The 23,290-nt window shown below is 44.1% G+C and overlaps 1 protein-coding gene across 1 annotated transcript in view; it reads left to right on the top strand.

Moving 5' to 3' along the window:
• ADSS1 (adenylosuccinate synthase 1) overlaps window positions 1-23,290 on the top strand; it is a 90,729-nt gene that overhangs the window by 18,887 nt on the left and 48,552 nt on the right. The window contains exons 2-3 of the mRNA XM_082275480.1: window positions 19,815-19,917; window positions 22,786-22,848. Coding sequence (XP_082131606.1) covers window positions 19,815-19,917; window positions 22,786-22,848 — 166 coding nt within the window. The remainder of the gene's footprint in view (window positions 1-19,814; window positions 19,918-22,785; window positions 22,849-23,290) is intronic.

Raw genomic sequence — 23,290 nt, 5'->3', positions numbered from 1 at the left:
TGGCACCCTTTGCTCTTCGGCCACTCTGTACAGCTGCCATGAGCAGTAAACTGCCCTTTTTTCTAAGCTAAGAGTCGTAGTTCTTGGCCTTCAGAGCTCAGGACTCACTAGGTGACACTGATGGGTTTTTGGGTTATTGTCCTTATGCTCTCACATGCTCCTCCATACCTGGATGTATGCGGTATCTTCATAGCAGCTGTGTGGAATGGCAGGGAACTATTTTTAAAGGAAACTTTAGTCAAAAACTTAGATAAAATGTAATTCCTGTAATCACCTTTAAGAGATTTCCCCCCTCCAAGTACTTTTCTTCCTGCCACTAGATGTCCTCAGCTGTTTGGCCAATGTTCAATCCACTTCCTCTGAGCCCAGGTCATCCTGAACCCACCCCCAGTCCATGAATGGAAAGGAGAATCGGCACAGTGATGAGCTCATCTGTCACTCTGCTCTCTCCTATCAGCATGCTTTTTGTACGGCTCCTCCCTCTCATGCTCCAGCCCTGCTACACAAAAAGGATACCGGGTGAAATACAGGTACTTTTTGTTAAGTCTCCATTCACACTACCGCGACTTGTCAGCCTGACAAGTCGCGGTCCATTGACTGGTACAGGACCCGTTCTAATAGGAGTGACACAAGTCGCTCCGACTTAGAAAAAGGGTCCTGTACTACTTCGGGGCAACCTCGGAGCGATTTGCATAGACGTTCATTATATGAAGTCCGTGTAAGTTGCACCAAAGTCGCGGTGCACGGGACTTCACAGGTCGCCCCAGAAGTTGTGCAGAATTCGTGCGGCTTCAGTGTGAATGCGGTATTATAATAATCCTAATAATAAAAAAATTGTGTAATGCATTAAACAGTACGTTCATGGGGAAGGGGAAAATGAAGTCAGCAGATTCTTCTAGTTCCAGTTCCTCCATATACCGCTGTCTTGGTTTCGGGAGCCGGTTGTCACTTCCTGATGACTCTCGGCTGGCTCTTTTCTTGGCCTGGAATGAGGAAGTTGTAAAGGTACTCTGTCCTTTAAAAAATACGTAAATTCTTTACCGGCGGACGGAGAAGAAATAACTTACTTTTATGGGAGAGAGTCTGCTGTGATGTTTACAAAGCTTCAGTAATTGTATTTGTAATATCGGTCTAGAGTTCAGCTTTCACGTCAGAAAAATCCTATTGACATATATATGAACAATACACATTCAGGGGCTGTATTTGACCTGCTTTGCTATGTGTTTCTTTGGATGCAGCATGTCCTATTAGGCTACATTCAAACGGGCATAAAAAATGAACTCCTCTTAGGAAATTTTGTCCCGGGGGGAGGGTACTGTGTCTGACATACATGTATACATATGTTCTAGGATCCAGATTTTTTTTTTTTTTTTTTTATTATATTTGTGTGTTCCAGACCTGAACATGCATCTGTGTGAATATTGAAAACGCAGCGGTGTTCAGATCCATGAAGAAAAAACACTTATGTAACGTGCCGGTTCACATCTATGCGGCTTTGACAGCCAAAATCCTGCATGACTTTGTTGCTGCTTACTTGCGACTTCATTAACAGAATTCAATGCAAGTCACAGTCACCCCAGAGTAGTGCTGGAACCTTTCTAAGTCACTGCGACTTGAGTCGCACCATTTAGAACAGTACCATTGCAGTTAATGGAATGCAACTTGTCATGCGACTTTGAACTTACAAGTCACATGCCAATGCGTGGCAGTGTGAACCGAGCCTAAATGTGAGGTTTTTTTTTTTTTTTTTTTTTTTTTTACTAAATTTTCTATTTATTTAACATTTTTTTCATACAGAGTTCAACAAAAGAAAAAGCATATACAAAATTAAACATCGCACTTGAACATATCCTTTCATATCTAAATTATACTATAATAAGAATCCAGTAGGAACATATATTCCTAATTTCAATAAATTTTTCTCTCTTGGGTATAAATAAAAGTATCCGGTGTGTAGTTTAAACGCTAAAAAGAAGAGAAAACCCCACTCCTCCAGGATTCCCTAGAGCTCTAATCTATTCATGGTCCTACTGATTATTGTACGATAAAAAAAAAAAAAATTGAGACATTAAAAAAGTTGTGAAGTAAGAGGTTTTTTCCTAATATATTCTATACATTAAGATAACGCTGCTTGTGTAGCGGCTGCCCCAGCACCCCTTGAAACTTACCTGAGCCCAATTTCTATCCAGCGATGTCCACGAGACCCTTGGCTGTCTGGGACTCTCCCTCCTGATTGGCTGAGAGACAGCGGTGGCGCCATTGGCTCCCGCTGCTGCCAGTCAGGAAAGTGTGTCTGAACTGACACACGGAGCTGTAGCTTGGCACTGGTGCTCCCATAGCGAGCTTTTTCCTGTGGGGGCACCCAAGAAGAGGAGGATCAGGGCTGCCCTGTGCAAAACCACTTCCCAGAGCAGGTAAGCAGAACTTATTTAAAAAAAAAAAAATGCATGCAGTCATTTTTAACCACTTTAGCCCCGGAGGATTTGGCTGCTCAAAGACCAGGCCCTATTTTGCAATTCGTGACTTTAACGGACAATTGCGCGGTCGTGTGATGCTGTACCCAAATGAAATTGACGTCCTTTTTTTCCCCAAACAGAGCTTTCTTTTGGTGGTATTTGATCACCTGTGCAATTTTACTTTTTGCGCTATTTTAGGCCAATTTGTTTTCTGCTACATATTTTTGGTTAAAAAAATCACAAGCGTATTTTGATTGGTTTGCGCAAAAGTTATTGCGTTTACTAACTACATGAAAGATTTGTCCATTTTATTTGTTTTTTACTAGTTATAGTTGTGTGTGTATATGTATATACATGTGAGATGATGGGGTGGGGGGGGGGGGGGATGTTATCATTTACAGCTGACAGATAATATGGAATTGCTCTGCACCTACTAATCAGAAATATAAAAAATGAAACGATCGAATGATTCATATAAAAATATTGGGAGTGCTATGGTTCCCAGAACTGTTTGTTTTCAAGGACTGGCTCCTGCTGTCTGATCTTCATTGACGGGGGTGTTTAAAAACAGAGAATTTTTAAATTCCTGATTTGAGGTCACATGGAAAGAGGCCGGTGTAGCGTGAGAATTACCTACCCCGTGAGAATTACCTACCCCTCGTCACTTCCGGCCAGGAACAGCTGAGCAGCGCAGCAGTGCGCATGCTCAAAGGGCCGGATACCTAAAGGGACGACAGAGGAGCAGACTAGTGCGCATGCGCACTAGTATGGAAATAGCACGGTGTACCGTGGAAAAAACCTACCCACGCGGCGGTTAAATAAAACAGCGGGGTTGCAATACGAATCATCTCCGCTCCTGTGGCTGTCACTTCCCTGCTCTCGGCAAGTAAATATAAAAGCGGCTGGCATCTCCGTGATTTATCTTTTCATACAGCCGCCGCCGCTTTTATATTTACTTGCCGAGAGCAGGGAAGTGAGAGGCACAGGAGCGGAGATGATTCGTATTGCAGCACAGTTGTTTTAATGTAACAGCTGCATTCCATACAGTGCCGTGAACCGGAAGTGACGAGGGGTAGGTTTTTCTCACGGGTAGGTAATTCTCACGGAACACCGGTAGGCAGCGTCTGGTAAAAGTGGCTGAAAATGAACACTGGACTGATTCTTCGTTCCAAAGGGGATTCTTGAGAAAAGGAGAAATGTACCTGCTAGATGTACATTAGTGTGTTACCCCAACATTTCATATTCCTGATATGTCTGCTGTACCAGGTAGTTGTTTTTAACCACTTGCTGACTGCTCACTAGAGCACTACTGTGGCAAAGTGGCTCGATAACGTCTGGCGACGTAGACCTACGTCACCAGACATTCCCCTCTCTCGGAGGCTCGCTCCCGCTGTGTTCAGTCACAGTGGGAGTCGGGCCAGGGGAGGAGCGGCGGCGATCGCCGCTGCTCTTCCCCGATCGTCGGGGAATAGAGTGTGGAGATCCGCCTGCTTGTGTAAACACAAGCGGGCGGATCTCCTAAGTGACAGATTGCAGGGTTCAGCATAGCTGAACATGCGATCTGTCCCTGTGTCACTCAGTCACCTCCCCCCACACACGTTAGTAAGCACCAGGCATACATTAACCCCTCCCTCTCCAATAAAATTAACTCCTTCCCTGCCAGTGTCATTTTTACAGTAACAGTGCATATTTATAGCACTGATTACTGCAGTAATGTCACTGGTACCCCCAAAAGTGTCAAAAATGTCAGTCAAGGGTCCGATCTGTCCACCGCAATGTCACAGTCCCGCAAAAAAAATCGCAGATCGCCGCCATTACTTGTTAAAAAAAAACGCCAAAAATGACAAATCTTTCCCTTGGTAAACACGATAACTTTTGCGCAAACCAATCAAAATACGTTTATTGTGATTTTTTTTTTTTTTTTTTTTTTACCAAACATATGTAGCAGAAAATAAATTGGCCAAAAATTTAAAAAAAAAATTTGATTGTTACATTTTTTTTTTTGGGGGGGGGGGGGGGGAAATTTCATATAAATGTGAAAAATATTTTTTTTTTTTTTCAAAATTTACGCTCTTATGTTTATAGTGCAAAAAGTAAAAATCGCACAGGTGATCAAATACCACCAAAAAGCTCTGTTTGTAGGGAAATAAAGGACGTAAATTTAGTTTGGGTACGGCGTCGCACGACCGCGCAATTGTCAAAGTCGTACAGTGCCGAATCGCAAAAAGTGGCCTGGACATAAGACCGCAAAATCCTCCGGTGGTAAAGTGGTTAAAATATAAAAAAAAAAAAAAAAAAATTGCATTGCTTACTTTGTCATTCCTCATGATTGTGCCAGTCCCCCTGCCAATATGTGCTGACACGCGTCTTGCATAGCTATTTGCTGGGAAGATCCGTGTATGGCTCTTTCCCTGCCTTCTGACATGCCCACCTGCAGTCTCTACCCCAACCCCTCTAAGCTCCTTATGTGATCACTTTTATAAAAAAAAAAAAAAAAAGGAAAAATGTAAAGTGTGCATATTTCTGGTTTTGGGTTTGGCACTGCATTAGTGTATATAATTACAAACCTGTTTTTCTTACCCTGCTCTGTGCAGTTGTTTTGCACAGAGCAGCCCAGATCCTCCCCTTGGGTCCCACGCCGTCACTCCTGGCCCCTCCCTGCTCCCAGAGCAAGCTGCTTACTCTGGGGGCACCCACACAGGTGTGCTCCTGAGCCATGGCTGTGTCCATTTACACATGGAGCTGCTGCTCAGCCCCACACCCACTTTCTCCTGATTGGCTCAGTGGCTGTGATTGACTACAGCAGGGGTCAATGGCCAATCATGAGTGATTCCCCCTGAGGGCCAAGGTTCTCGTGGACATCGCTTGGTCGAGAGTGAGCTCAGGTAGTATTAGAGGGTGGTTACTGTAACCATAGGATGCATGAAGGTTAGCTTTGTGCCTTTTACAGCCACTTGAACCCCCCTTGCCACCCGGCTCTTTAAGAGGTTTATGACGTAGGGAGGCAGGGCATGGCTTTAACCTTCCTAGCGGTATTCCCGTGTGTGGCTCGGGGTTAAATTTCAGTGGCAAAAGCGATAACCCTGAGCCACGCTCGGGGTACCGCTAGGAAGATCGCTGGATCCTGTAAGAGAGGGTACTCACCTTGTCCCGGGATCCAGCGATGTATCCCGGCGGTGTGCGGCGGCGGATCTTCCTCCCGATGCTCTGTGTGCCCCGGCTCCCGTCTCCTGCGCCGTGACGCTCGCAGGGGGTGGAACCGGCGGCAAATTCAAAAATTAAAACACACTGATACATTGCAAAATAAAATCAATTCACATTAGTTTTCCCCCCAGTGTCCTTTCCTGCAGTTTTACTCTTATCCTATCTTATCCTATCTTATCCTATCTTATCCTATCTTATCCTATCTTATCCTATCTTATCCTATCTTATCCTATCAAAAAAAAATCATATGTAAATAGTTGGTTTGGGTTGCTCATTCTTAAGAATTACATGCAAAATAATGGTACCGCTTTCAGCACCTAAAATCCGAAAGAATCATACCGCCAGGGAGGTTAATATCACATGACTGTCGTGATTGGGTGTCACAGCGGTCATGTGATCTGAAAACCCTCGATTGCAGTGATTGGAAGCTTTCGGTTAGGCACAGATAACTGTCTGGAGCGCGCGCTCTCGGCACAGGTGTTTGGGCAGCAATTCACGCAAATATGTGGCGCCAAGCAACAGGCGCTGCAAGGCAACCTGTTTGCATATGGCCGGGGCCCAGGGGTTAAGGTCACCTTGATTTTAACTTTCCCTGAGTGACCAACACTGGAAGCATCCCATCTTTTACTACTTCCCATGTTTACTAGCGAGTTCAGAGTCCCGGTTAAGCCCCTCACAAGTAAACGCTGCTTGAAAGGTCCATGTGGTCTATAAATACAGAGCGCTGACTCCTCAGGATGTTGTAACTAAAGAAGAGCGAGTGGCCGAGGCTCCTTAAATCTCCCCAGTGTGGAACAGGTGGCAGTTATTGCAGGCTCTGTGTCCTTTGTATATGTTGTATGAGAAGAGGCTGTTTATATGTCAGACCGGACATTGGCTGGATCAATGGCAGAGCATCATGGAGGACAGATGGAGGGGGTCGTAGGTCTTGGTTCTGATTATTCAGCACGCATAGAAGTGAAAGGCTGGTCAATTCCCCACTAAGCTGGTGGCCAGCATTTCTATGGAAGCTCAGTCGGTGCCAAACTTTTGTGGGCTGAAGTTGTAAAGCAAAACTTCAGTCAAAATAGCAAGATACAAATGAAAACAAAAGGTAAAGCCGCTTTAATTGCACTTTTCATTCCGAAGAGCTCATCTACAGTGGGTGTGGTGTTTTTTTTTTTTTTTTTTTTTTTTCTACTAGATGTTCTCAGCCTGTTGGCCAGCACCATGTAACCCACTTCCTCTGAGCCCAGGTCATTCTGAACCTGCTCTCAGCTTGTTAATGGACAGTTAGGGAGAAGCAGCACAATGAGCTCATCTGTCACTTTGCATTCTCCTCCTATCAGCATGCTCGTTGTCGGCACGTGAAATGTTTGGCTTCTTGCACTCCAGCCCTGCTGTGCATGGACTGCAAAGGCTGATAACGGTCCTAATTAGGTACTTGCACTGCCTGTTTTTCACAAAATGCATTTAATGATTACAGAGCTGTAATTCTGTCTTTTAGATCTGTTTTAACTATAGACTGACAGCTGGGAGGGACATTCTTCGCTCTGGGTGGACGTCCTATGACATCCTCCCAGGAACAAGCCTTTGGACGTGCCCAATGAGACGCGCTTTGTCACAATATGTCACCCGATGTGTCTACCGGACACAGCCGATAAAAAAAATCACTGTACTGGCCCGCTGCCTTTATCATGTGGTCGTTGTGACCAATCGCACATCATAGGACATTCTAAATTGTACATAATGGATGGCTTCCATTCATGCCATTGATTTTGTACTATTGTGATGAGCTCTGTGATAGGTCACAGTGATCACATGGTACAACAGTGCGTTTTTGAATGTGATGCAGGAAACGCGCATGGGACACCTTTCCTGCACCGCATTCTGTTGTGAACCGGCCATCGATGCCAGAAGACCAGAAAAGTTTATTTTATGTACTGTATGTTTTGTTCATTTTTAGGACCGGAAGATGAGGAGGGATTATAAGAGCCGGTTCACACTACCGCGACCTCTAAGTCGCCTCATAAGGGGCGACTTGTTAGCGCGGCTTTCAGCGCGTATTCAACACGACTTGTATGATAGACGACTTTGTATTTGGCCAATCAGAATATGATGGTTCTGGGTCATGCTCAATCACACAAAAAAAAGTTCTTAAAAATTTTTAGTTATTAATAGACAATAATTGAAAAAAGTATTAAAAAAAAAAAAAAAAAAAAAAAAGATTTCTTTGGATTTAGTGTCTCGGGGGTCTAAAAAGTGCCACGTAGCAGTGCCACGAATCAGTGTCCACCAGTGCCACTCACACAGACCAGGCAGAGATAATGGTATATAGGAACTGTAGGCATGGCTGCCATGTGGGGAATGCCTGGCTAATTTTCCTCCTTCTTCCTGCAAAGTCGGATCACAGTCGCTTCAACTAAGATAAGGATCCGACTTGGACGCGACTCCCATTGAAGTCTATTGGGACAAGTCGGATACAAGTCGCCTCAAAGTAGTACAGGACCCTTTTCTGAAGTCAGAACGACTTCAGTAGTGCCAATTTAGACGGCTCTCATTGATTTACATGGGATTTGTTATGTCAAGCGACTTGAGGGCACACAAGTCGCCTCGCATGTCGCGGCAGTGTGAATCGACTCTAAATGGACTGGGAAAAGTAAAAAAAAGTGTTTTTTTTATTTGTTGGATAAATGATATATTGCATGCATTCTATTTACTACTTGTAGCCAACCTGTAGGGAGTGAAATCTATTATGAGCTGTGTAGCAGGATATCCCATTACACAGCTGAATTAGCCGCTGTTCACACCAGTGTGATGTCATGTGATTTGACAGTTCCTAATCGCATGACAAGTTGCACCCCATTGTCGGCAATGGAACCATTCAAATTGCTGCACTCATGTTGCAGCAACTATAAAAAAGGTTCCTGCGCTACTTTTTGACTATTTTATTGTGACTTGCATAGCCTTCTGTTGAACTACAGTTGCAAGCTGCAGTGAAATCGGAGGTGCAAACTGCTCTGATCTGCGGCTTTGAGAGCGTGGTAAAAACGCTCCCCCCAAACATTTGCAGTGCGGATGACGCATGCTTTGAACTTGTAAAAAAAAACACACCACAAATGCCTTCAATAGCTGGTTAGTGAGCGGTCTGGGAAGGCAGCTGATTGTAAAAACAAGCATTGCCGCAATAAAAAGGCAAACAAAACCATGTGGGGTCCCCCCAAAATCCTTATCGGACCCTTATCTGAGCATTCTGCCCAGCAGGTCAGGAGAGGGAGGGGATGAGCAAGCGGCCCCTATTCACATGGGGGGGCTGATAGCTAAGGACTCATTGGTTAAGGATGCGGAGGCCGGCTTCTTGGCCCGCTCCATAACCAGCTAAAATTTGCACTGTACTAACGCGCTGAAACCATGTGCCAGTGCGGTTAGGGCGTGTTACAATCTGCTTGAAAGGCTTCAAATGTTTCTGACTTGAGGCTTCAATTTTAAAGGGTAGAGATGCTACCACTTCATGTTTTGATAATGTCAACAGCACTGTGTGCTGTCCATTGTATCATTTGCATAGGCGTTTGAGGGGTGTTTAAACTGCCCCTCAATGCCTGCTTTAAATGCCTGTGTGAACTTTAAAGTACAATGTTAGCCCAAAACATTTTAGTTTTTAAGCTGGGTAGATGAGGGTTATACATCCATCGCAGACTTCTAGAAAGAGGTGGATTTTCACTTCCTCAAAACAGAGGGGTAAATCCTTCCTTCCAGCAATAAAAACCCTTCCCCCACTATCAAAGTCTAAAGTTTTTTTTTTGCCTTTACTTGTTTAAATAAATGGACTTTTAGGTCTTGAGGGTGTCCATTCCATGTGTTATGCGGCAGGTTGTTGACAGGCGGTTGGATGGGTGAGGATGGTGTAAAGTCATCAGATTCCCAACTCCAGAGGAGAGGCTTTTGTAGAGTGCTGTGAACTTGAGGAATGTGCATGCTACAAGGCTGTCAGATGTTAGAATCTCACACCGGGTGTAGTCTGTATCTCCAGCTCATTGTATCTACACACGTACCGAACGATCGGCCGTCTTTTGTCCAGGGCTGTCGTGTCTGTTGAAAAGTGCAAAAGACTGCACAAGAATTTTGTCCGCCGACTGCAGAAGTGATGTCATGTAATGGTTTACTTTCCCTGTCTTTTTTTTTTTTCTTCTCTGAGCATGCCCAGTCTTGCAAATTTGCTGTCTGTCGGCCGAATTCTGTACTGACTGGCGAACAATCGGCCGTTCTGGTGTCGGCATACAAAAATTTTCATGCTTGCAAGACAGATTCTTTTCGGCCGAAAGTGCGCTGTCGGAAGCATCATACTAACAAGCCGAAAATCGGCCGATCGTTCGGCGGCCTAACATTTTCGTCCGACAATCGGTACGTGTGTACGGGCCTTTACCCCCACCAAGAATCAATGGCGTACAATAAAGCACAACTCCACCTTGGATTTGTATGCAGCTTTAACTGTACATCCGCTCCACCTCACTGGTACAGTTTCACAGGCAATCCTCGGGGTCCAGTTTCTTGGGGCCTTTGTGTACATGGGTTTTAAGGATCTGTTTACATGTATCCCAGAGTACTTGGGAATTGACTACATGGGCTTCAGAGCAGTTTTACCCCAATTGAACTTTTTGGTTTAAGGGGTTCACCTTGACAAAAAAAAAAAATAGCCTATGCAGGGAAGTAGTCAGAGCTTCAGTTTGTTTTACAGGTCCCCAAAGTAGGATAATACTGTTGGTACAGGTGTGGGCCATTTACACACCTCCTGAAGCCTGGCTTAAACTCCCAGAAATTGCATTATCCTGTCCTGCCTTGTTGCTAGGATGGTGCTAAGACACTCCCTAGACGTTACTGCTCACCCGCACTATCACAGCAGTGAGCTCTCAAAACTGCGCATGTGTGGTCCAACATCTACTCCATTGAGTATCACTGAGCTCAGAGCTACTGCAGCAGGGGCGACAAAGGGTATGAGGGGGATGACTAGGCTGGGAATGTCTTGGCAGCACCCTAGCAGGATGGAATGATGCCATCTCTGGGAATTTTTTTGGCCAGGCTTCGGGAGGTATGTAAATGGCCTAAATCATGAGCAAGGGCTGTATCCAAGTTTAGGACCCTTTTTCATACGGGTGTTCCGATCAGGTTTTTTCAGGCAGCCATGATTGAAAGGTCCATGGCTTCCTAAGGACAGATGGGTGTAAACAGACTTGTGTCCATTTACACGCTTACCTTTTTTTGTGTGCAGTCAGCCCATTAAAATGGTCATCTTCCATTTAGGCAGAGTGGATTGGTAGTAGCAAGGGGTAAATGGAGTCTGTTTACTCCCGGCCATCCATAGAGCAGAGCAGGGATCTGACTGTCCACTTAAACTACAGTAAGCAGACACTAATGTGTCATGATCAGCTCACAGATCCTCTGCTGATCAGAATGGAATCCGCCCTGTGTAAAAGGGGCCTTAGGCTGGTGGCCATACATGTTCAATTTTCCTTTTAGATTTACCAAAAACCATATGAGGTCAAAGCTAAATGACTTTCAGTCATATCGAATTAGGCAGGCCCTTGCGCTACATAGTTTAAAGAGGAAGTAAACCCTCCTCTGTAACTTGTACCTATAGGTAAGCCTATGATGAGGCTTACCTATAGGTACTGTAAATATCTCCTAAACATGTACGGTTTAGGAGATATTTATCTTGCATGCAGCCAGTGACATCACTGGCGCATGCGCTCTGAAGGAACAGCCGCTCGTGCCGTTACCGGCTGCTCCCGTGCGCATGCACGGGAGTGACGTCATCGCGGCTCCAGCCAATCAGATGGCCGGATGCCGCAAACCCGGAAGAAGGGCGACAGAACATGTCGCCCATGAGACAGGTAAGCTGTCGGCACTGTGGGGCTTCGTTCTTGGGTAAGTATTTCATAATGAGCTGGTATGCGATGCATACTAGCTCATTATGCGTTTTTCTTTCAGGTGTTGGGAGGTTTAGAACCTCCTTTAAGGTAAATCTAAAGGAAAATTGTACAAGAGTATTAAACATGTATGGTCAGCCTTAGTAAAAACTGCAGTTTATTTACAATTGTACCTTACCTGCATGTGCAGATTTTTAATAAAGGTGAGCTAACCCTTTAAGTTGTCTAAATGCATTACAGGTGTGTGTGTGTGTGTTGTGTTTTTTTTTCTCTTAAGAATGCAGTTGTAGCCTAAAAAGCCTGTCCCTTGTCAGCATGCTTCAAAGTGGGACCCTTGCTGTCTGGAAGCAGGGGTCTCTCTGCAGAGGTCTGACGGCACTATGCATCTGTGCAATAAACCTCAACTGTAAACCATTTGTGCGGTTTTTGGTGCGCTGTTAATAAAATGCTGCCTTTCCGGTTTAGTACTATATAGCGCATTCGGAGCACAATTTAAAATGAATGGCTGCAACACGCTGATTTAGTGATGGGTAGTGTGGTAGCACTAAGGTTTTTAGATCTATTCTAAGGTCAGTGTGTACTTTGCTGCATTCTGTTTTCTTTCCCACAAATCAGAATGCACTCTAAGAGCCCATTCACATTAGCGCGACTTGTCAGCCTGACAAGACGCGCTCGGTTGCGGTCCATTGATTAGCACAGGACCTGTTCTAATAGGAGTGACACAAGTCGCTCCGACTTAGAAAAAGGGTCCTGTACTACTTTGGGGCGGCCTGGAGGCGACTTACATAGACTTCCATTATGTCAAGTCGCGCCGCACATCGGTGCACGCGACTTCACAGGTCGCCCCCCAAAGTCGTGTCGCGCTAGTCTGAATGGGCTCTAAATGTCCAAATGCATTAGGCACTGGTCTTGCATTTGCCGTGCAGTATGAAGTGTATTTATGAAGAGAAATTTGCATAGTTTTTCATCCATCGGCAATGCTCTCAAAATTATTCTGTGCAAATGAGGACAAGACCTAATTATCTCAGGCAGCAGTCTTTGCATATCAAAGGTGTGAATTGGGAAAATACCACATTATGGCCAGTAGGCGGAGTTGAGAAGTATTCCTTTTTTTTTTTTTCATGTGATGGTAGGCGCCATCTACTGGCAGTATTGCAGTATTTTGCCTATTTTTACATTTGATAAGAGTATATAGCCTGAGAATCTAGAACACAGGTGTCAAACACAAGGCCCGTGGGCTGAATCTGGCCCGCCAGGCTTTCATGTGGCCCTTGCACCCAGGGCTTTTTTTTTTTTTCAGCAGGAAAGTGGTGGAACTTCGTTCCGCCACCTCCTGGATCTTGCAAATCAGTGCTGACCAATGATCTCCCTGCAAGTGAGATGCGGAGCCACCTACACTGCCAGGAAGTACTAGAGCCAGGCAGATTAGATGTGGGGAAGCTTTTTTTTGGGGGGGGGCACACTGTATTCCGCACACTCCTGAACTCTGCATGCTGCATAGTACTGTTCTCTGCACATAGTGCACCCATAAACACTGTCATACACTCCTTAACCCTGCGCACTCTTGAACTCTACAATCTGTACACACCTACTCCTGAGTATCTAAGTAGATGCAGAGTCTTGCAGATACAACCGGCCCCTTGAGGAAAACCCTAATTCTGATGCGGCCCACAAGTGAAGTGCATCTGACACCCCTGATCTAGAAAGAGGAAGCATCCCTGGTGCCGCACATCCAGTGTCCTGTGATGGTTTTGTTAAAGATGACCTCAGCCTGAGCTCTGGAGCTTGGTCATTAGGATCCCCATGACTAAGCTCCAAGGGGTGGAGTGAAACGCGTTTGGGGCATGGCCTGACGGGAGCCCAGGCTGAGGTTGTCTCTAACAAAACCATCATAGGACACTGGATGTGCGGCACCAGGGATGCTTTCTCTTTCTAGTGACTATAGGAGCTGGGACGAGTTCCATCCCTTGCTGGCACTCCTGCAGTGGATGCGGCATCACCCACATTACTTCCCACAGTGATTGAGCCTGAGCTGCACAGTAACAAATTGTGGGTCACATATAGGCTGAGTGTTTTTTTTTTTTTTTTTCTTCCTCGTTCATTGACGGACGTAGTTAATGATGCATATCAGTAGGGTTATACTCCTTCAGATCCAGCTCAGGTGACCAGGGATTCCCTGATCTAAGGACTTCGGTCCCCAATTCTCAAGCAAGGAAAATCCTTCCACATATATTGGACGATAAGACCATCTGTCCATTTTTATCCGATCCTCCAGACAGATGGAAAATAGGGTTTCCATCCGTCCGGATTTCACGGATCGGATAGCATAGCAGCAGGTGTTGGCAGGGATGTCTCCGCTGACATCTGCTGCTCCATAGGGCTGCATGGAGCATCTGATCAGGTCCACCTGAAAAACTGACAGGCGGACTGGATCGGAAAGCCCATGTGAAAGGGGCCTTCGGCTCATGGAGCGATTACCTGCAAATGATCAGACCAGGATGCAAATGGTCTTGTGTCTAGGGCCAATTGCTGCATAAGTGGTTACATGTGAGCACATGCAATTAGCAGCAGCGGGAGCTGTCGGCCTCCTATTGCTTTCATTGGGGCTGCTGTCTGCAGCTAATTGCTGGAATCCTCTGCTGGGTCTCCCACGTGTAATTGCTAATGGGCCTTTTTGCAAGTGTGAATGGGGCCTTAATAAATGTATATCGGTTTTAATTAAAAATGCCTTTTTAGTAGTTCGCTGGAAGATGGCAAACCTTTTTCCTACCTATTAGATAGCTAATGAGAAGCTTTTCTGCGGTTCGGTGTGATGGCTATTTAAAGCTCAGTGCTAGGCCTAGCCTCCTGTTCAGGCTGCACCTTTAAAAATACAGTAGTAGAAGGTCAGGTTTTATATTACAAGACCCAGAATGGAAGCTCTTGCATTGCTTGGCATTCTGGGTAATGGTGTGTATTCATTAATATCGCAGTTTCCAAATCATTACCAGCTTTTCAAATAATGCCCAAGGCTCCGCTGCGTATTCCAAGCAGTGTTTTTTTTTTTGGTCAACATTTGCTTAACCACTTCCCGCCCGCCTTATAGGCAAATGACGGCGGGGAAAGTGGTTGCATTATCCTGACCGGACGTCATAGGACGGCGGCAGGATAATGCGCTCTGCGCACCCCCGGTCACACTGACACACCGCATCTCCGATCTCGGTAAAGAGCCTACCGACGTAGGCTCTTTACCATGTGACCAGCTGTGTTCAATCACGGAGCGCCGATCTGCCCGCCAGTGCCCTCCCCATCAGTGCCCATCATTGCCATCTATCAGTGCCGCCCACCAGTGCCTATCAGTGCCCACCAATGCTGCATATCAGTGCCTCCTCATCAGTGCCTGTCAGTGCAGCCTCATCAGTGCTCATAAGTGCAGGAAAAAAACGTATTTATTTACAAAATTGTATAACATAAACAAAAAAAACTTTTTTTTTTTTTTTTTTTTTTTTCCAAACTTTTCGGTCTTTTTTATTTGTTTAGCAAAAAAGAAAAAACCTTACGGTGATCAAATACCCCCAAAAGAAAGCTCTATTCGTGGGGGGAAAATTACATAAATTTAGTGTAGGTACAGTGTTGCATGACCGCGCAAAATGCAACAGCACTAAAAGCTGAAAATTGGCCTGGGCAGGAAAGGTGTGAAAGTGCCCTGTATTGAAGTGGTTAAGCTGTCTGCCATCAAAAGAACACTTGGCCAAACATTGGGTATCATGTACCAAGTTTGTTCTCATTTTCAGTATCGAGTGTAAATTTAAATATTAAAATTTAAAAACTAATCAAAATCTTGCATAAGGTTTTACATGTTAATAGAAGATTGAAAATTTACATGGCAGAACAACTTGGGGAGGGTTCCATGAAGTTGATCAGGCTCTTTGGTTAGGGGGTGGCAACTGTCTCCCAGTTGTACTCTTTCATTGTCAAACATGGAAAGTACAAGCCGCTGTGCCAACACGCATAGCGCAGGCCTGAGCAACAGTTTGGGTGCTCAAACTGTTGCCTATCTTGTACCCTTTGTACCATGCTGAAGTGCAGGGATGTCCAAAACGTGCTTGTTTTATTGTTTTACGAGTAAAGCCTCATGGTTGTAGCAATGGTGCCACAATTATTTGGGTTGGACTTTATATTGTAGAAGATAATAGCTTGGAGACCACCTGGGTGCATGGTACACCAGTAAATATTCAAGAGTTATAATAGTGCTGCTTATTAGCCTATATAAGCTACAGTGTTTTTCTTCTTGAGCGGCTAAAAGTAACCATATTTTGAAACAACTAGCTGGCAACCGTCTTGGTCCATTGGCTCTTCCTTTTCTAAAGCCATTTGTTTAGTGTTCACTACCTTATGACCTTTAGCCTAAATGTTTGCTCACTTGCGGCCCAAGTTTTAGTTTTGGATAGTGATGCCACTTCTGGTGGCCCAGAATGATGCACTGGGACTAGGCCACTGAGACCAAAACAGGTAGCGGTTGTTCCTGGGCACTTTTCCCTGTCGGGAGGAAATTTTTGCTTTTTGTATAGCTGCTCTGTTCCGAAATACCCATGTCTAATTTAAGAATATGATCAATGGCTAGCTACCTTGTCTATGGAGAGAGAGATAACACCGCTCAGGCTAGTCAAAGTCCACGATTCAAGGTGGGTGCTGAACCTTGGCTCGCCACCAGGAGAAGAATAAAAGAAGAAAATGGTGGCACACCACCATGGAATCCAATGAAGAAGAGTTCCTTTATTCACATAAGTGGTACAAGGTATTGCATGGTAGGACAGATGCATTTCACACGACTGCTACCTGCTTGTTCACTACCAAGTAGTAGTGGAGCTTCTTTTATACATAACTTATCTGACAGAATGTGACCTTTTGACAAAATGTCTTACCAATGGTAATTCTACTTGCTTATTCCTAATGTCATATTAGTGTCTTATAATGTGGTTTTTGTGTGGTCTCCAACGTAATGTATTTCTAATGATATATTCCTTCTGGGGTGATTGGATCACCCCCTTTTCATCAAAGCGGTGGGGAAGGTCGAATGGGGAAGGTAATATTGGGCGTATGCTATAGGCCCCCCCCAACCAGAGGGAGGAGGGTGAGGCGGACCTCATGTTACAGATAGGATTGGCAGCAAGGATGGGAAATGTCATAATGGGGGACTTTAATTATCCTGATATAGACTGGGCAGAAGGAACAGCACACTCAGCCAAGGCTCGGCAGTTCCTAAATGTTTTGCAGGACAATTTCATGGGTCAGATGGTGAATGCACCGACAAGAAACAATGCGGTACTTGACCTACTGATTACCAACAATATAGACCTGCTCACGGATATAGAAATACGGGGAAACTTGGGAAACAGTGACCATAGGTCAATAAGTTTCAGTATTAATTACAGTAATGGGAAACACAAGGGTAATATAAGGACACTGAATTTCAAAAGAGCCAATTTCCCAAAACTGCGCTCGCTGCTAGAAAATATCAATTGGGATAGAACCCTGGGAACAAAGAACACGGAGGAAAAATGGGGGTGCTTCAAGAGCATACTTAACAAGGGGATTGGCCAGTGCATTCCAAAGGGAAATAAATTTAAAAGAGCAAAACTAAACCCTGGGTGGCTAAACTCCAACATAAAAATGCATATTAGTGCTAAAGAAAAGGCCTTCAAAAAATACAAGACTGAGGGGTCATTGGCAGCATTTAAGCATTACAAAGAGTGCAATAAGAAATGTAAAGACGAAATATACTGTACTGGCGACCCTAGCATAAGGAACAAACTATTCAGAGAAAGGAAATACAATAAGACACGTGGCCACTCACTAAAACTAGAGGAAGGGCGGTTTAACCTTAAAATACGCAGGGGGTTCTTCACTGTGAGAGCAGTAAGGATGTGGAATTCTCTTCCACAAACCGTCGTATCAGCAGGGAGCATCGATGGTTTCAAAAAACTATTAGATGGGCACCTTAAAGACCACAACATACAGGGGTCTACAATGTACGGTTAGCAGCAAACACACACACACACACACATCATAGGTTGAACTGGATGGACTGATGTCTTTTTTCAACCTCCCTAACTATGTAAAAAGCTGAGCATTGCATTTAGTTCAAACCGGGAAATTAACCTGTTCTAGGACCCAAAAATTTTGAAATTGGTTCAACTAAAGGAATAAAACTGGTATCTGTGAATGTGCGAACATATAATTGTATAGATACTACTTAAACTCTGGTATTGTGGGAGGGTAGTAGTGTCTCTGGGGTTGTGGGAGGGCGGTGGGCCTCTGTGCCAGGTTTATATAAGACTTTCCATGACCAAAGGAAAATGACACAAATGGTGTACGTACTCCTGTCCCATTTCTCACCCTCTTATGTTTGAATACTGCCCTCAGGCTCAGTCTCCGACAGAAGGGGGATCATGCTCTGCTTCAGTAGGTCACAGTACATGTTGGCATTCATGGTTCCCTCAATGAACTGTAACTCCCCAATGCCAGCAGCATTCATGCAGCCCCAGACCATAACACTCCCACTACCATGCTTGACTGTAGTACGCAAGACACACTTGTCTTTGTACTCCTCACCTGGTTGCCGCCACACACGCTTGACACCATCTGAACCAAATAAGTTTACCTTAGTCTTATCAGACCACAGGACATGGTTCCAGTAATCCATGTCCCTAGTCTGCTTGTCTTCAGCAAACTGTTTGCAGGCTTTCGTGAGCATCATCTTAAGAGGCGGCTTCTTTCTGGGACGACAGCCATACAGACCAATTTTGATGCAGCGTGTGGCGTATGCTCTGTGCACTGACAGGCTGACCCCCTCACCCCTTCAACCTCTGCAGCAATGCTGGCAGCACTCATACATCTATTTCCCAAAGACCACCTCTGGATATGGCGCTGAGCACGTGCACTACTTCTTTGGTCGGCCATGGCAAGGCCTGTTCTGAGTGGAACCTGTCCTGGTAAACCCCGCTGTATGGTCTTGGCCACCGTGCTGCAGCTCAGTTTCAGGGTCTTGGCAATCTTCTTATAGCCTAGGCCATCTTTATGTAGAGAAACCTCCTTTTTTTTTTTTTTTTTTTTTTTTTTTTTTTTTTTTTTTAGTTCTTTGCCATGAAGTGTCATATTGACCTTTCAGAGATCAGTATGAGAGAGTGAAAGCGATGACCCCAAATGAACACGCCTAATCCCCATTCACACCTGAGACTTAACTACTCACATGACAGCGGGGAGGGAAAATGGCTAATTGGGGCCCAATTTGGACTTTTTTTTTTATTTAGGGGTGTACTCCCTTTTGTTACCAGCAGTTTAGACAATAATGGCTGTGTTGAGTTATTTTGAGGGGGACAGCAAATTTACACTGTTATACAAGCTGTACACTCACTACTTTACATTGTAGCAAAGTGTCATTTCTTCAGTGTTGTCACATAAAGATATAATAAAATATTTTACAAAAATGTGAGGGGTGTACTCACTTTTGTGTATGTATCTGTAATTAGCATACAGTTGGTGTGCGTTTGTAGGGAACGGCACCTTTTTATTCTCAAGACAATATTGTTGGTGAAATGCAGCAACCAAATAGTCCAACCTTAACTGTAAAAGACAAACTGAAGGGAAAGGAACAATGGTAAAAGTATGTGTTGAGCTGTGGGGGGTCGGGTTGGTATACACAAATTGGCAATACACAACAATGTTGCTAAGAGGAAGCGTCGGCCAATATTTATAGTTTGCTGACAAACTTCACTAAGAATGACCTACTACTTATAATCCAGTGAATCTGTCTGAGGATGCAGTGCAGAGCTAAAACATTAATTGGTGTTCCTTAGTCTGGTTAATGAAAAGCCAAACATGCCAAGTCTTCAAAACATGGCAGTAGATGGCCTTGTCAGCTTTCTCCTGCCCAACATCCCTCCTTTGAAAAATGGAAGAAGCTAGGCGAAAAATTGTCGGCCAAAAGTTTTTTTTTTTTTTTTTTGTTTTATACGGATGTGAATGCAATGCATGTACACCTGTGTTTGTCTCCATTAAAAGCAATGCAGCTGCGTTCAGATACGTTAAAAAAAAAAAAAAAAAAAAAAAAAAAAAAACACGCGTGTAATGCATTTTATGGCCTTGTGAATGAAGCCCTAAAATACAAATTGCAATGATGTCTTGTAATGCTCGCTGAAAATACTTTTCCCTTCTTTAGGCAGGTTTTCTAATAACCAGGATTTTTTTTTTATTCTTCTTTGTCTTTCAGGGAGGAAACAATGCAGGGCACACTGTGGTGGTAGACGGCAAAGAATATGATTTCCATCTCTTTCCAAGTGGCATTATTAATAGTAAAGCTACCTCCTTCATTGGTAAGTGTCAGACAACGCTACGATGTTCTTGCTGCGTATGACTCCGCTTCAGCATGTCTGAACATTCAGTTCTATTTTGCCTAACACACCGCATGCTATGTTCCCCCGGGTCCTCAACCCCTTCTAGTGGAGATTTTTTGGACTTTTTTATGAAGGACTGGGAAAAGTGTTGCGGCTGCCTGTACCAGCTTTGCAAAAAAACTTGCACCAAAGAAGAAAAAATAAAAAATTCGAATGAAAAATAGACCTCTGAATGCAATTGCGAACATGCGTGCACAGATTGATCGTTTTAGGTGTTGCTAGTTCCCAACGGTTAGTATATAACTGGTGAAACTGAAATCATGGAGCATTCGATGGACAGCCAAACCCTAAAAATCAAACATTAAAGTAATTCTAAAGGCTGTATTTTTTTTTTTTTTTTTTCTTTCAAAACCTATAATGCTTGCCTACTCTGTGTAATGGTTTTGCACAGAGCAGCCGGGAAACCTTTCTTTTTGGGCCCCCGATAGCAAACCTCTTGCTATGGGGGCACTCGAGCAGGTGCACTCCTCCCACCCCCGCTATCTCATTGGAAGAGTGCTCAACCATGATCAAAGAAGGGGAAAATGTGTACGGAAATGACAGATGATCATTGCTGACCACCACATCACCCGCCATTTTGTAACAGTATCAGCCATTCCAAATCTGATGTCCATTTTGTGTAAGAAAAGGGTTTCTCTTATATAGATCTTGGTAAACAAGTTGATAAAATTAGGAAGTCCGCTTATAGGATGGGGTAATTCATACAGCTATCCAACACTAAAGAAATAATGTCTGGCTTTGACAGCAGCAGGAGCTCATGGCTCCCACTGCTACTTCGGCCAATGAGGAGAGACAGACCTAGGAGAGCTACTGCTCTCATGAACAGCGCTGGATTGAGATGAGGCCCAGGTAAGTATTAGGAGGGACTGTGGAGTGGCTGCGCTTTTTACCTTAATGCATACCCTGAATAAAAACAGAGGGTTTACCTTCTTCATGCAGCGCCTGCCTTACGAACACACTGAGCAGGGCTTAGGAGCGAGCACACAGGAGTGCCCCCCCCCATAGCAGGCAACATGCTAAATGGGGGCACTCAGGAGGTGGAGGAGCCAGGGGCACCAACGGGGGGGGGGCCCAGAAGGAGCATCAGGGCTGCCCTATGCAAAATCATTGCACATAACAAGTAGGTATAACATGTTTGTTATAATAAACCCCAACCATTAAAGGGTAACTCCACTTTTGTGCGGGGAAAAAAATAGCAAAGAAAAAGTAATATAGCGTATACAATTGTGACACAAGTCCTATTGTAATTGAATGTTAAAAATTACCTTTCATTTTCAATCTACAGCTCTGTAACTTTCTGAAAATGCAATATGGCTACTTGGAGGTGTTCTGTACACAGAATGTGTACCGACCACACCCCCCAGAAACCTAATTTCCTGCCTGTGTGATTGGCTCACCAGTTTTTCCTGAAGCCTGCACTAAGATACAAGTCGGCCTTCATGCATCTGCAACAAAAATGTAATTTTTGGTTAGATACTACCAATAGAAAACCACACTTAAAGGGATGCAGGCATAGCCGCTTTCCTCAGAGCTCTGCAGGTGCAGCAGCTGATTGAAAATTATAAAACCACTCCCATTAGACTCCCTTTACCACATGGAGACAAACAAACTTCAGAATTAGTTCAGATTAAAAAAAAGGCAGGAATCCACAACAGTTTGTTAAAATCCCTGCAATGTACAGAGATCACCCAGAGGGAAATGTTTTTTTCCCAACAAAAGTGGAGTTGCACTTTAATAATCCTGTAAAAGGCACCCAATAGCCACCTAAAATTCACTTGAGTATTACCACGCTGGCTGAATGAAAAAAAAAAACTTGTGTACCTAGCTTTGGAGTCTACATAGTCTGTGAACATATTGAAACGCGTCAGTAGACACCCTTTATCTGCTCCTTTCATGCTTTTGTTTTATGAAATTGGATTTAAAATTTACACTCCTAAGCAGAAACGACCGTATGGCATTTTTACATTTATTAATAAAAGGTATTCCACAGTGAAAAATTTTAGTCTTTGAAGCTAAATAAAAAAAAAAAATCTGAAAAGTTTTGGCAAAGCACAACCAGCTACTGCCTGCAGGGCACAACGCTCACATTCCATTGTTTCAGTCAGTGACGGGCTTTTACGCTCTGTCAAACATTTAAGAAGAAAGGCTTCTGATTAATTCATCTATAAAATATAAGCGTGCGATAAAAGCGAGAAGCAACTGAATAGAGAAAAGGCTATAAAGGCAAAATAATAAATTGGTTTAACTGTGAGGTTTATACACATTGCTGTGTACACAAGAACAAGCCGTGAAAGCCGTACTTCATCTAGTTTTATTATCCTTTACCTGACCCCTTGGGACGTTTACTTAATGGGGTTTTATGGCAAAAAGCACAAACTTTATCTAGTGCCAGACGAAAGCTATATAAAAAAACGCTGTTGTAAAACGACCCGACCCGTCGTATATTCTTGTTTACCATGACAAATGTAGCCACAGCATATTTCCCTGGCTGCACAATAATACCGTTCATTTTCTGCTTCAGGGCTGGAGCCCTTTCATCGACTTGGTGATCTGTAACCCTTGTGGGAATAATGAGTGGTCTTACCCCGAGTTAATGCATTTCAAGGCTATTTTGGTTTTGCTTCTGAAGTGTCTATATTTGAGCAAGGGAGATAATGCTAATGGAGCATGATACAGACTTTAGTTCTATTATATGAAGTGTTATATTTTTGAAGTGTATGTGATTGATATAAATGTTTTTCTGCTATTCAGTTTTTCCTTTTTTTTTTTTTTTTATTTTCTTTGCAGGTAATGGTGTAGTAATACATCTACCAGGCCTATTTGAGGAGGCAGAAAAGAATGAAAAGAAAGGTAGGTAGTATATGATGCATTAACTGGTGGTTAGGTTGAGCTAGATCAGGGGTCTCCAAAGGGACAGTTTACTGTACTTCAGACCTTAGGAGGGCCACACTGTGGCCAGTGGGAGTAGAAAGAGTCCCAAATTCAGTGGGGAAAAAATGCCCCATTGTTACAGTAAGGGTTATTGCGCGCCATTATTGGTGTAAGTGGGAGAAGTTGCGCCCCTTTGTGGAGGTCAATGAGCCCCATTTTTTTGTCATTTGCAGGAATTGGGCCTTATTGTTTGTGTTAGTAGGATGACTTGTGTCCCATCATTGTCAGGGGGGGGAGGGGGGGAGAGACTTATGCCTCATTATTTTTAGTGGATGAATAGTGCCCCAAGGGCCAGATTAAAGAAAGCAAAGGGCCGCATCTGGCCCCCAGGCTGCAGTTTGGAGACCACTGAGCTAGATGA

The sequence above is a fragment of the Pelophylax lessonae genome, assembly GCF_965119305.1.
Source record: "Pelophylax lessonae genome assembly, chromosome: 13".
In the NCBI taxonomy this organism is placed as follows: domain Eukaryota; kingdom Metazoa; phylum Chordata; class Amphibia; order Anura; family Ranidae; genus Pelophylax; species Pelophylax lessonae.
The sequence above is the reverse complement of the archived record's forward strand: the minus strand, read 5'-3'. Positions and strand labels throughout refer to the sequence as shown.